Source organism: Argopecten irradians, chromosome 4, assembly GCF_041381155.1.
Source record: "Argopecten irradians isolate NY chromosome 4, Ai_NY, whole genome shotgun sequence".
In the NCBI taxonomy this organism is placed as follows: Eukaryota; Metazoa; Mollusca; class Bivalvia; order Pectinida; family Pectinidae; genus Argopecten; species Argopecten irradians.
The window spans coordinates 32,948,590-32,962,355 of NC_091137.1; the positions used below are offsets into that span (position 1 = coordinate 32,948,590).

General features: G+C 32.2%; 1 protein-coding gene across 7 annotated transcripts in view; it reads right to left on the reverse strand.

The window, feature by feature from the left end:
* The window catches only part of LOC138321350 (dynamin-1-like), a 42,167-nt gene that overhangs the window by 10,475 nt on the left and 17,926 nt on the right, over positions 1 to 13,766 (reverse strand). For 3 of the 7 annotated variants that reach the window (XM_069264987.1, XM_069264988.1, XM_069264984.1), the window contains exons 6-17: positions 13,646 to 13,754; positions 13,015 to 13,209; positions 12,547 to 12,682; positions 12,130 to 12,197; positions 11,775 to 11,913; positions 11,284 to 11,441; positions 10,960 to 11,008; positions 10,326 to 10,439; positions 4,617 to 4,729; positions 2,158 to 2,287; positions 260 to 409; positions 109 to 165 (exon numbers count right to left, since the gene is read on the reverse strand). In XM_069264987.1, the coding sequence (XP_069121088.1) occupies positions 109 to 165; positions 260 to 409; positions 2,158 to 2,287; positions 4,617 to 4,729; positions 10,326 to 10,439; positions 10,960 to 11,008; positions 11,284 to 11,441; positions 11,775 to 11,913; positions 12,130 to 12,197; positions 12,547 to 12,682; positions 13,015 to 13,209; positions 13,646 to 13,754 (1,418 nt within the window). Of the gene's footprint in view, positions 1 to 108; positions 166 to 259; positions 410 to 2,157; positions 2,288 to 4,024; positions 4,135 to 4,616; positions 4,730 to 6,722; positions 6,836 to 10,325; positions 10,440 to 10,959; positions 11,009 to 11,283; positions 11,442 to 11,774; positions 11,914 to 12,129; positions 12,198 to 12,546; positions 12,683 to 13,014; positions 13,210 to 13,645; positions 13,755 to 13,766 lie in introns of all 7 variants that reach the window. The other 4 variants (XM_069264990.1, XM_069264986.1, XM_069264989.1 and 1 more) reach the window with 2 other exon arrangements.

The following is a 13,766-nucleotide window of genomic DNA, read 5'->3' on the forward strand; positions in this document are numbered from 1 at the left end:
TTGTTTGAATTCTTAAAATTAATGAATCCTTAATATATATGAGACAAATGAACACTTCTGATAGAGGAGATATATCATAAAAAACAATTTACAGACTAATCATCTTACCTGGTCCACTGTTGAGTAAAGCTGAGCTAACAACTCACCACCAATAAATTCTTTAACCTAAAAAGAAAACAATTAAATGCATTAAAACCTGCTTTAAAGACAATGTTGATGTTACATTTCAACCACTAATTGAAAAGACCGATTTCCTCACCTCATTTACAATCATGTACATGATGGTTTTTGGGACTAGGTCTCTCTGGGTTTTGTTGACGATCTTCATGTAAGAGTCGACCAGGTTACGGATGGTTTCTACCTGTCGCTCCAGCTGGGGATCCATCGATCCCATGTCACTGCTACTAGACTGGATTGAGAATGATCATCATTAATGACAATGAACAGTGAAAGATACTATCAGAAAACATAAATATCAGTCTTATATACATATTGGAATCATAGTTTTCTTGTTGTAAGGATTAATTGTAATTTTTTAATTCAACTTTCTCTCTAAACTTTATTTTCTTTTACTACCACCATCTGTTAAGTAATTTTATAGTAACATAGCTAAGTGATAGGTTGGTTTAGAGATGCCAAAACAATTTGGGTAAAGTATAATTTACTGTCAGTTAGTCCCACCTTCCAATGTTTGTAAGGTCACAAAAATCACATCAACATATGACGTCACAATCAAAGAAGAAGGGACTAATCAACAGTAAATCTTACATTATATCATTTTGTTATCTCGAAATTGATGAATTAAATATCTAACTTTCCAGCATATCAATTAACTTCTGTATATAATATGCACCCCTGCTACTTACCAACCATCAGGGTTACCATTCAAATGATCTAAGGGTATCTATACATACTAGTATTACACATGTTATGAGTAGCTAATCATGTGCGCATATACCGTTTTTATTCTGAAATGTACATCATCAATAGAATGATAGAGAAGGGTAGGAATAACAAACTGTTGTCTCATTCTTGTATTTCAGAGACACAAAATACATGTATAGACAAGCTTGAGTCCAAGTCATCTCACAAGGTTTTGTAGAGGCAGGAGATATCACCCACAGATATGTTATTGTAGCCAGGAAAACCAATAAGAAGTCTATATTGTAATAATGGGATCAACTCAACAAATCTACATATCAAAATAATCTTTTTATAATATTGAATCATCAATAACTGTAAGACAAGATAATACCAAATTTGTTTTCAGCCTACTGTTAAAAACAGTTTTAAAAACATTGTAATCTTGAATTTTCAAAATACCGATATTCTGATGGTCCTGAAGTAACTTTTTTCTACATTCAAGTGCACTTATCTAGAATATTGAAGGCATAAAGACATGAATGAACAATGAGGGGACAGCCATTAAAATTTAGACAACACATAATAAGCAATGTAGGTGTGGTATAGGGTGGAGGACAGTGGGTGGCGGACTTTTGATGAGAAATTTTAAGTGATTGGGAAATAGAATGAAGTCAAACCTACATCTTTAGTACCCTGAAACACAACAGCAATAGTGGAAAATCTAAGACAAAATACATATGGGTACACACAATTACACAAGCTTACAACACAGTAACTATTACATATTAAGATGTCCCTGCAGTATATTGAATTTCTGTTTATTTTACTCAACTCACCACATTCCCCCACTCAATCTCTTCCCCCTCCCAACTAATATTAGAGTTAAGAAAAATATATATAAGGCCTAGACATCCTAACACCAATGACACAACCCCATTAGTCTACTTTGGCCCTACACTTTTGTCACTGACAAATTCCTCTGTAACTCAAGAGTTATCTGCCCCTGGTAGAAGCTAGTGATTGTTATGTCAATTATTAATATAAATAAATAATATAAGTTTGTTCTTAAAATAATTGTAATTCACAAACAAATGTAACAATACCTTCAGAGCAGATTCTGTGATATAAAAAGACAACTACTTGTCCATGTAACATGCTCCTTCTCTCCTACTTTCTGTCCTAGGTTTGTGGAGATAGCTTAAAATTCTTAACATGCATGCAAAAGCTGTTAGCTGATACACAATTAAGATATTGAAAAACAGACTTTTGATGTTGTGTACACTAAAGACTTACAGCATCTTTGTTTTCCTCGGAACTTCTGTCAGGGTAGACTCCGGCCCTGAGGAAGGACGCCTTCCAACTATCTACCTCTTCCTGACTCTCCGCTGACAACTCCAGCTGTTTGTAGTCCTTGTATACATTTCTATAAACAAAATGTCTCAGTATAGTCTTAACAGGGACAGGATAAGCATAGACTACAGAAATACAGCAGATTAGTATCTCAATCATCAAGGATATTCAATAATGATCATGTACAACTTATATCTAACTGCTATTGATCAAAACTTAAGCTAAGGTACAATCAGAATACCCATATATCTACAAATTATCTTTGTACTGTTTTCTGGCATTTTTGGAAGTCATATATATCTTTAATTGTTTTTAAACCTTTTCAAAGTTTTTCAATTTGGACAACACTGAATTGTTTGTTTTTTGTCATTTCATTGTCTAAAGACACGGAAATGAATAAAACAAACAAAAGATTCCAGTATCACAATAAAAATATGTTAGTATCATATTAACTTGATTGAATGTAAAAAATACTTATTATAATGAAACATTTTTCAGATGTATTATAATTGAATTATATTATAAAATTTTATTTTTAACATGTAAGCTTACTATAATTGAATTATATCATAAAAGCTTCCCAAAATCAAATATGAATCACACTTTAATGTGATTTTCAGTGTGTCAGACATGATATTGAAAATTTTCCATAAAATCTGAGGATAATAATTAGCTGTGTACACTACATGTGAAATATTGAAATGATTAAGATTTTCTTTTCATGAACAGGAAATGATAACTGTCATTTTAACTGTAAAGATAATACTATATTGATAGAATTAACCATAGTACTGCTGAAATATATTATTTATTTAACATTTAGAGTGAAGTAATATGATCAAGTTCAGTCAGAAGTTAAATATAGATTCATATGTATATTTATACATGTCATAATGTACAATGTTCTTGAAGATCCAATAGAGAGAAAGCAATTAGTGCAATATATGTCTTCTTCTGGTCATAAAATCTTTACAAAATGATTCTTTACTTCAAATGACTTAAAATATAGTTACCAAGCTTTAACCTCATACACCCTACCATGTACCAATATATAACTATATATTTATATACTTATATTTTTACTGTACCAATATGTTAGTAACATTAATAAATCTTTGTAAGGTTTTATAACACAAAATTGATACATTTGTATCCGTTCTTATGTTAGATGTCACACAATTTAGGCCATCAAAGCGTTTGCTGGTTGATTAAAATGTTCAAAGTGTTAAGAGCTATACAAGCTTCAGTGCAAACATGTAAATAACTATGTCTGAAAATCACCAATGTTTCATAATAATCCTATACCAACATTCTTACACTAAGTAAAATTTATACATCAGTAATTGCTCAGCTAAATCAACTTATTAATTTTAACACTGACACCAATTAAAGAGATAAAATAGTACCGAGACAATTAATCCTTACTTAATCCTGTGTCCACCATCACACAAATCTTATCTTTATGAAAATAAAGTCATTGGCCACAATATATTATTGACTGTTTAGATAGATATTAGACTACATACAAACATGATGATTGCAATTCTACATAGTAACAGAACACTCAGACAGTACAGAAAGTCCACTAAACAATATTCTGTTTCCATGATAACGTGATCATTTTGTTACATGTACCGTCAAAGAACATTTTCTTTTGCTCTTTTTTCACCAAAATTTCAAATACGGAAATACAAATTACTGCTTCTATGGAAATAGAATATCACTTTAGCTTAGGAAGAAACCAGTGGAGTAGAGAAACAAAAAACTAAGGTCAAACAGAGACAGGTTATAGATTAACCTTTAACCTTACCTGGTATCACTATTGTAAATGGCAAACTGATTTTTATGTGAAAATATACCACCCTCGATATCTCGTAGTCTTAGACCCTCAACGCCAAGCATATATTTCTTTTCTCTTTCCTAGAAATTCAACAAATCAACAGTACTTTGAACATGCAGTAGAATTTTCAAACCTGTTAACTCAGACAATACCTGTAAAGTAAGCAGCAGGGTGTACAGAAGGGGAATAAATGTTAATCTAAGCTAAATAAACAGACAATCAGTAAAGCATAATTAAAATTAACATCAATGTGAATCAGGAAAACATGTCACTGCATTTCAATGAATCAGGAAAAACGTAAAATCACTGTTCTTCGTCACATAAACTGATCAACTAGGATCCATAGATACTGTAGATGGCACTATTCTTGAGTGTGGAATAGGCTTTTTTGTGAAGTACACTTTCAGTATTGGTGAAGTACACTTTCAGCATTGGTGAAGTACACTTTCAGTATTAATGAAGTACATTTTAAAAGAAACTCCTTCTTCGCTAGAAATGCTGTTCCATGCTTTCCATGATGTGCAAGAACAAATTAAAACCAGGGAAAGAAAGACACCCAAACCTGTTTTCAGTCTGGAAGATTGCAAAATTCTTTCGCTTGCTCACGAAACCAGAGTCAGGCATATCCCGCACCTTGAGATTATCCAGAGGTAACATAAACTTCTTTTCTTTTTCCTACAATTGAGCAGTGGAGACTACACAAGCCACCGACCACATACCCTTATAAGCTAACAGAAGTACCAGCACCCGCTGGTGATGGACCTAGGCTGCAGCACGTTGTCCTAAGGTATGCTTACCGCCGCTACAACGATAAGTCACCATCCTGAGGTATGCTTACCGCCGCTACACCGATAAGTCACCCAGTTTTACAGTGCGGTAACATCGGGTGTCTTTATTATCAGGCATAGCATACTTTGTATTTATAAATGTTTTCTAGCTTACTTGTGTAAATGTTTTACCAGTGATACCCAACAGCACTTGTGCAAAAAGGCATTTATATAATATAATTATTAATTTTTGGATTAGTAAAACTTAAAATTTAGCAACAGATCTTATCTGAAAATCACACATGATGTGTAATCTGACTTGAGTTAGGTAAAACTCAGCTGTATGATTTAGTTTGTGCAGTGAAGAGCATACAGTAATCTTGCATGTCTGATGTTTCAAGACAAAGCCAGAATTTTACAAAGACTTGAGGTATGCTGAATTACACTGGTAATGCTAATTCTACCATAGTAAGCTAGAAATTGTTTATAAAAGTTAAACAAATTCAAAAAGATAAAATAATATATATAATCTTCAAAAAAAAAAAAAAAAAGATAATAATCCATAACTCATATGCAAATAGGCAGCTACCTATGGTCTATAGGGGAGGGAAAAGCATAATGGAAGTCTACTTCTACAGAAAGAAGAATCACTATTTTTGGATTGGGACTAGCTACCGAGGAAAAGGGATTTTTTGGGGAGAGAGAACCAGAAGGTATACCTACTAATCTGATATTAATCGTACATCAGATTGTGGAATGCAGGTATTACCAGAATGCATATGTTTTGCTATAAGACGAATTTCTCCATAGATGTGAGTGCAAGACATTTTGTTTTGTGGTGTATAATGTTGCATTTTTAGTATGTAATAGCTGGTATGTGTAGAGGCCCTGTTATTTATAGATTAAAATGACAAGAGACCTGATAAAAGTTTATATGGAATAATGCTCATACGGTGAAAATGCATGATAACTTTTCTGAGAAATAGATGTTAGTTAACATATCATATTATATACATTTCCCAAAAGTGTTAGAAAGATGTAAAATAATAAATGTTTATGGTTGTTTAAGATCTAGAAATGACATGCTTTTTATGAATAAAATCAATTTTCTAAATATAGGAATGCTCATGTCATGCAAAAAGAAAATGCTTTAAAATTTTTACTTCCAAGCAATTTGTGGTTTCTTTATCATTATTAGAAAAGTGTACCATGATATGATGGACAAACTTATACCCTATGACAGATTTATGCTGTTCCTGTATCAATCGAATCAAGCAACTTCACCAAGAATTTTAGCAGAATGGAGAAAAAACTGTCTTCATCCTTTATAATGGTTTCATTTGCAAGCTGAAAGTCTTGAGATATTCCACTGTGTAAGTGTTTTTTATAATAACATGCAAACAATGTGTTGTTAGCAACTGTTACAATATGAGCTCAAGCTATATTGGACCCCTTGACAGCAGCCTGCAAATTGTAAATTTATATCCAGGACTTCAGAGTGATCTCCCTTGTCAAAATTCTTCTTTCATTTTCAAATGATCGATTCTACTTCTATTAAATCGAACATGTCATTACTTGAAACAAAACACCAATTGTTATAGAGAATAACCATAAGACAATGTTTGACTGGCTGCTATATAAAGGGTAAAAAATTTGATGAAAAATAAATATTTATTAATGCAAACATGCGATTACATGCAAACAATGAAAGCTGATTAGATCATTATGCCAAAACCTCATGCAACCAGCAACTTGATGGCTGAGTGCTTCAGACCACTACATGAGCCCGAGAAAGAGTTTGAGTAAAAGCGATAGCCATAGCTACAGGGAACCAGAATACTTGGGTGTCCCGACATATATAAAGCTTTAACATGGGGCCTCCCCCGACCTTGAGTATATACCTATGCTCTGAAGAGAAAAGAGCGAAAGTGGGTCGGCGAGAGAGAATTCCCGATGTCTCTTGGTCTCGCACTTTCAGACCTTCCAAAGGAAGCATGTATTTCTTGTCAGATTCCTGTCAAAAAATTACAGAGTTAGTGTTTTATAATGCAACATGCATATGTTGTTAAAGATGATCCCAGTCGGAGGAAAATGATAGAGTATATGTTAGAAATGACATCTAACACATACAGTGATGAATTTCCGACGGAGTAGTTTTCTGGGATGAGGTGAGTAAACAATTGACAGGAGTAATATCGTGATGAAGTGTTGGCATTAATGACTTGTAACCCTACACAACAATACTACTGGTATAGGCTCTAGAGCAACTATTCTGTCTGTACATATTACAGAGTTATCTGCCCTTGCAGATAGGAATCTGTTGTAAGGCCATGATTTTGTGAGTTCAAAACTCAGGTCATGATCACTTGAAGTTTGATGTTTAGCTCACAAACACATGACGTCACTTTCAACATTGCAAGGTAAGAAAACTCTGTAACATGTGAATATAGAATATTAGCAGGACATTCATTTCTCCGATATATATATTTTCTGTTGTAAAAAGAAAATGGGTTGTTGAAATACAACATAACAAGATTTCACCACAAAATACACATCCATTATCTCTAATATAACCAACAAAAGGTAAAAAAAGGGGGGGAATTTCTGGTATACCTTAATGTACGTAAATAGTCTGGTTTACCGGTATTTCATCAATCCTTTCACGAATTAAACACAAGATTGTTAACAGATTAAAAACAAGATCGTTAACAGATTAAACACAAGATCGTTATATTTTTTGATAATCAGATAAACTAATATGATTAATAACAACAGCTTTCAGTATTCACCAAAACCATCTCTTAAAACGAAAAGTCTATCAACATTTTTTGTTATAGTTCGAACAATCTACCCTTTGAGTCGGAAATCTGTCATATTTTGGTTTTTTGTTTTTTTCTTCTTTAAAATATATCTTTCAGTGAAAAACATGACATATTCTTAAAATATATTATTGTATTCTCCCAAACAAGATTAACTTTAATATAAATAGTTTCCCACAGGGGCAGACAACTCTATTCAATTAAATGATTGAATTAGTAGCGCAATAGTTTGTGAATCTAGCAGATAAATATATAGAAGGCCTTGAGAACACAGCTAGCTCACACTTGACATCAGTACAACATCTCATATTCACCAGTACAACATCTTATCTTTAATAAAAATAATATTCACATACATTTTTATCTTATTTTTATTTTATTTTTTCTTATTTTCATTTTTTTTATGTTCTCAATCCAAACAACAAAACAGCTAAAAACAGAAACAAAATTCTTAGGTATAACACACAATGAATTATTTGTGTTGTTTTTGAACAGGAATTATGCTTGCGCATTAACGAGGATCTTGAAACAAATAAAAATAAAAAGAAACAAACAAACAAATAAAAAGATAAGCTCATATCCTAGAGATTTTCTTTTTTATACAGATGTCCAAATCCAATGATGAATATAAATATAAAAGCAGAATGATTATTTCACACCTTGAATAAAGTCTATCCTAAGATGTTAGTAAAATTTCCAAATCCATTGAAATCCGGGTAATATATTTAGATAGATGTTTCCACCAATAAATATTGACAAAGAGACTCAGCAGTACATAATGAAATATCATGTTCCATAAATATTATATAAATATAACAGCATACAGACTTTCCATCAAGCTCCATGCAAGCAAACTCAGGAATAATCAAGACTTGCTATATTCATTGATGAAACTGCTTGATTCATATTTTTTTTTATTTGTATTCATTTATTCTTTTTTATTTTTTTTTTTTTTTTTTTTTTTTTTTTTTAAGTAATAAATGCTTATTAATAGGCAATATACTTTTATTATTATCCTGTGATATTATCTTTATTAAACTAGGAAAAAAATATCTTAAAAGGAAATAAATAAATAAAATAATAAATAGATAAAATAAAAAATTAATAAACTGATGAATGTTAGCCACATTAATAAATAAGATTTAATAAATGAACTTAAAAAAAAAAGAAAATAATGTTAAACAAAAATGCAAAGAATGATTTGAACCCAAATGAACCCAATAAAAGGAATTGTATAATCATGCAGTTACTGGTATGTAACAAAAAATTAATAATCCATGTTAAGTGTTAGAGTGAATCAGTTGGTTTTGGGGGCAGAGTTGTCAAACAGGAGACAATCAGTAGATAATAGTTGAGTCAATATTAGTACAGGAGGAGTCAAGAGTAAGTACAAGGGGAGATAACCATTAGTACAGGGGAGGCAACTAGTGTAGGATCTAATAGCAGGGAGGAGTATTAAAGTATTAGCAGTCTTGGTTTTTCGGTGTATTGGTAGTATTGTTATAGAGAGGCAAATCTGCTGTGTGTCTTTTGTATGTGCAAATAATATGTTAACTAAAACAAGCACAAACACAAATCTTGTCTCGTACAAATAAAAAATAATTAGATATCGCAAAAAAAAGCCAAGATACTGTAACAAACTTATTTTCACATGCATATTTCAAGAAAATGTTTCAAATAAAGGTTAATTAGAACCTAAGGGATCTTGATCATTAAATTAAATTGTTGTAAAAAATTGTTATATTTGAAATGCAAAATAAAGTCGCTGTGAAAATAAGCTGGTTTACAGCAATGAAATTTTAAATCTGAGGTTTTTTTTTTCTTATATGACAGTTCACTGGTTGATTACAGTTACATATAGCCCAACAGCCAGATAAATACATCAGATATTCCTCAACAAGGAACTGGTGCTCAGGAAAGATTTGTGCTTGGCTATACATGGATGGTAGTGCATGCGATAAGGGGGAGATAACTGGGAATGAAAAGCCAAGAGAGAGGAGAGAATTCTAGAACAGAGAGTGATGGATTACTAATATCAGAGTAATAATCATGTATTTCAATTCAACAATAAAATTATACATTTCTCTTCCATGTTATTTATCAGAAAAATTTAATCAATATTTCAATTCAAAAACATTGATAGCACAAATATTGCAAACTATAATGATATAACAACTTAATAACATAAAACAATTCAACTATATTCAAAACATGTTTAAATCAAATCATTCATCTCAACACAATTCCATATTTTTATCAATTTAAATCCATTCAGGTATCATCAATTGCTTCATACAGAGATATGAAGCAATAATGAGTCAGGATTCACTGAAAAGTTTCATTAAAATCTTTCTATTTTGGTAGCATAAATTTAGAAACTGTCGTAAAATTCAAATTCCACATTCCAAATAAAGTATGCTATATATTTTTGTAAACATAACAAAATAGTTGGATAACTCCAAGATTGAATATGGTCCCCTAAACTTAGAATTCACCAGGTTTTACTGTAGTTCTGAAGCTTCAGCTTTTTTCCTTTTCCACAGAAACTCAAATTCAAAGTTGTACATTTTCAGGAAAATTGGAATTATTCATACTTTTTTTTTTACTATAAATTATATTGACAGACCCCATCTTTTGGTAATACTTGGCATTTTAGAAAATAGTCTGATAGATAGGGATAAATACCTCCTCATCTTTAAACCAGCACAGTGTCTCGGCAGTAAGGACGAACCAGAAGTCCTTAGAACCGCCCTTCATAAAACTGATGTTATGTAGAGTGAGCCAGCCTTTACGGATAACCTGTAAACACACATAAATACATGTCGCTATATGTCCATGCACGATGGTTGGTCCTCCAATGTATCTAACAGTTGAAAAAAAAGTAGAGACAAGACAATAACAATTTTAATTTCACTGCCCTCAAATTGGTCCATCTGTTAACTTCTGGTAAGACATCATCGAAAAAATAAGAGCTGCAACTCCTGAGCCAGGTACTGATTTGTATATTCTAGGTTCATTTAGTGCTTCCGATTAGACAATTAGCAATTCACTGCAGGTTACATATTTGAAAAGTTTTGACTAATTGGAGTTGAAATCAACAGAAAAACCTCTGCGATTCAATGATAGTTCACATGTGCATGTAGCAACTGTACCACCAGTGAAGTATGGTAATCTAAAATCATATACAATGTAGATTAAAATCACATACAACGTAGATTGAAACATAGTGAAATTATTTTTTGCTGCCAATAAAATATCTCTGCTTTCACAACAAAATAATTTTTTTATTAATAAAGAAAATTAAAGTTTAGTTTATCACCTGGTTCCCAACTTTTTTCCTCTGAGTATTTTCTGTTTTGTTTTGGGCACTGAAATAAAGAAAGAAAACTAGAAATGTTTGTCAACACACATATCTCCATATAAAATTGAGACGGAACCTGACATGATAGGATACCACACAGGATGGGACAAAACCAATTCATTGTAGGAGCTAAAAATTACCAATACTTAGTCATTAATCTTTCAAATAAAAATCCATTAACTACACACTACTAGACACTTGTTATATCGCTACAGATCAAGTATTTGTTATTTTGACATTATAGAAACATCTATGAATATTTAATAAAGAACTGGCCCATACTTTGCAAATCCGATGAAATCTTCATGGTTAGTGTTCATGTAAGCTAGCTGACACTCGACAAGCAGTCGTAGTTGGTCTTTAACTTTCTGTTCACATTCTCTTATTCGTGTGTTTACAATCCTCTCTACCTCCTCACGAAGTCGGGGGTAACGACCCATCTGTAAATGAACAGCCAACATATATTAGTATTATTATCGTTGCCTTACCCAATACAAATTTAATTTAGACCCAATATTTTTCCTCATTAGGTCATTAACAAACTGTGTAACTAATAGCATCAGGCAGTTACCCTACTGAATATAAAGGACACCTGTCATAATGCTACAATTACTAGAGATACAGAACAGTTTAGTCCGTTTTACAAACTTTCCGAAAAATATCCACCCTACAGATCGCGAATGTAACAGATCAGGAGTGTGAGACCAGACACCACCATCTTGATCTGAGGTTATGCCAATTTACCTGTTGTACTGTGTCACATGACAACTTACCTGTTGTGTATTGCGTCTGACAACAGAGGTGAGCTCTATCACCACCAAATCCACACACTTGATTGAGGGGCCGATGAGCTTCTGTATTTGACTTTTGACGATAGCCTCAAAGGCCATGTCGGGTGTAAACAAGCCAGTTCTGTAAACAAAATTAAGATTTTTATAAGTATTACGGTAAAATATATTTCTTATGTGGATAATTCTTTATATGTGTTGATTTAATTTTACATTATTCATATAAAAATTCCATTAAATGTATATATGAACTTTTTACTTGTACAATGATGTTCTAGAAACAGATTTTATGAATCTATTTACATATCAATTGTATTAATCAAATCATTTATTTCCTGACCTGATGGCATGGATATTTCTGATAGCGATACTAATTTCTCTTCTTAATTCTCGCTCGTCGAACTCCATCTACAAAGGAATATTATTATCAATTATTTCAATATTACCTTAAATGTTGTGTTTTTGTTGTTATTTGTATTAGTTGATTTTTTTAACAGGTATAAATCTATCAAATTAAGATTTATTGAACTTCTATAATAAAATTCTAAATATTTCTTCACTAACCTTCAATGGAAATGGTTTGTAAAATATGAGGTTGCACTGTTGACTTTGGTTTCTAGGGATACCAATCATGATCATCATGTTGAAATTGTTCATATTCGGTTGCTTTTGGCTCTCCCAGATACGTACCTTTACTAACTCAAACGGAAATTTTTGATGAAATATTCGGTTGATTTTGGTAACCCCAGATACGTACCTTTACTAACTCAAATGGAAATCGTTCATGAAATATTCGGTTGATTTTGGCTCCCCCTGACAACTCTCTGGTGTTAATTACTGACCCAGATCCTTCTATACTTTTCTCAAAGTCTACATTGAACTGTTGACACATTCTGTAATTATAAACGATTTAGGATATTTAATATCGTGTACAGTTATCACAGCTAATACACCAGAAGTCAGCTATTTGTCTTCATAGTCTAACCACAAGTTTAGTTACTGCTAATGGTAAAACATGGCTCTGGGTTAAGTCCACCTACTTATTAAGACCAAAATTTTTAACACACAGGTGTGACTGCATTTAAAATTATTCACATCCAACCAAAATGTTTCTACTTTCAAATTTTTAGCTACTTAGCCTTCTTCTAGGAAACACTCTTTAAAATTTTTGATTTTGAATTTCTAAATTTTAGTCAAATATAAATTTAAATACATTTGAACTTACTGCATCATGGCCTTTGTCTTCCGTGACGGGTCATCAGGCCTAAAGTTTTTGAATTCTTGAACTTCCTTTTCCATAGATAATAACTGTGATTGTAGCCTGTTCCTTAGAGCCGGTAACGAATCTCGGATGTGATTTGTTAATTGTTCATTAAGTACTTTCTGTAGGTATGGAGTGCCCATACGGTCAGCCATATGTCTGTAAAGTACAACCATTCACAATATTTCATCTGTTTATATTGTTTTAGTTTAATTACTGTTACTGTTCATTATTTGGAGGTAATTTTATTTTAGCGTTACGCCACCTAAAATGAGTATGTTTATTGTAAATCTAAGCACAAAACTAAAGGTAAAAAAAGAAGAAAAAAAATCAACAATAATTCACCAGATTTTTGGTTAAAAACAAATTATGAATTTAATCTTTATGATTCATTGACATGCTAAATAGCCTATCTGGACACCCATAAAATGGATTCAACATCGGGTATTAACTTGATTGCAAAAATAGAGAACATGTTTCACAATCTTTAACAACCTTTGCGATTTAAATCACGTTAGAATTTCTGACTTCCTGAAGAATTGGTGTCCTTTACAAGACGGAGGACAGCATTGCCGCCAGTGTAATCCTATCTTACCTGTATGCAGGATGACTGAGAAAAAACTTGCGTTCAGAAGCCATGGCCGCCCGGATATCTTTCCTGCCTTCTATATCTTTCTGACTTCTGTTGACCACTCCAACGTAACCTATAGGCAGAC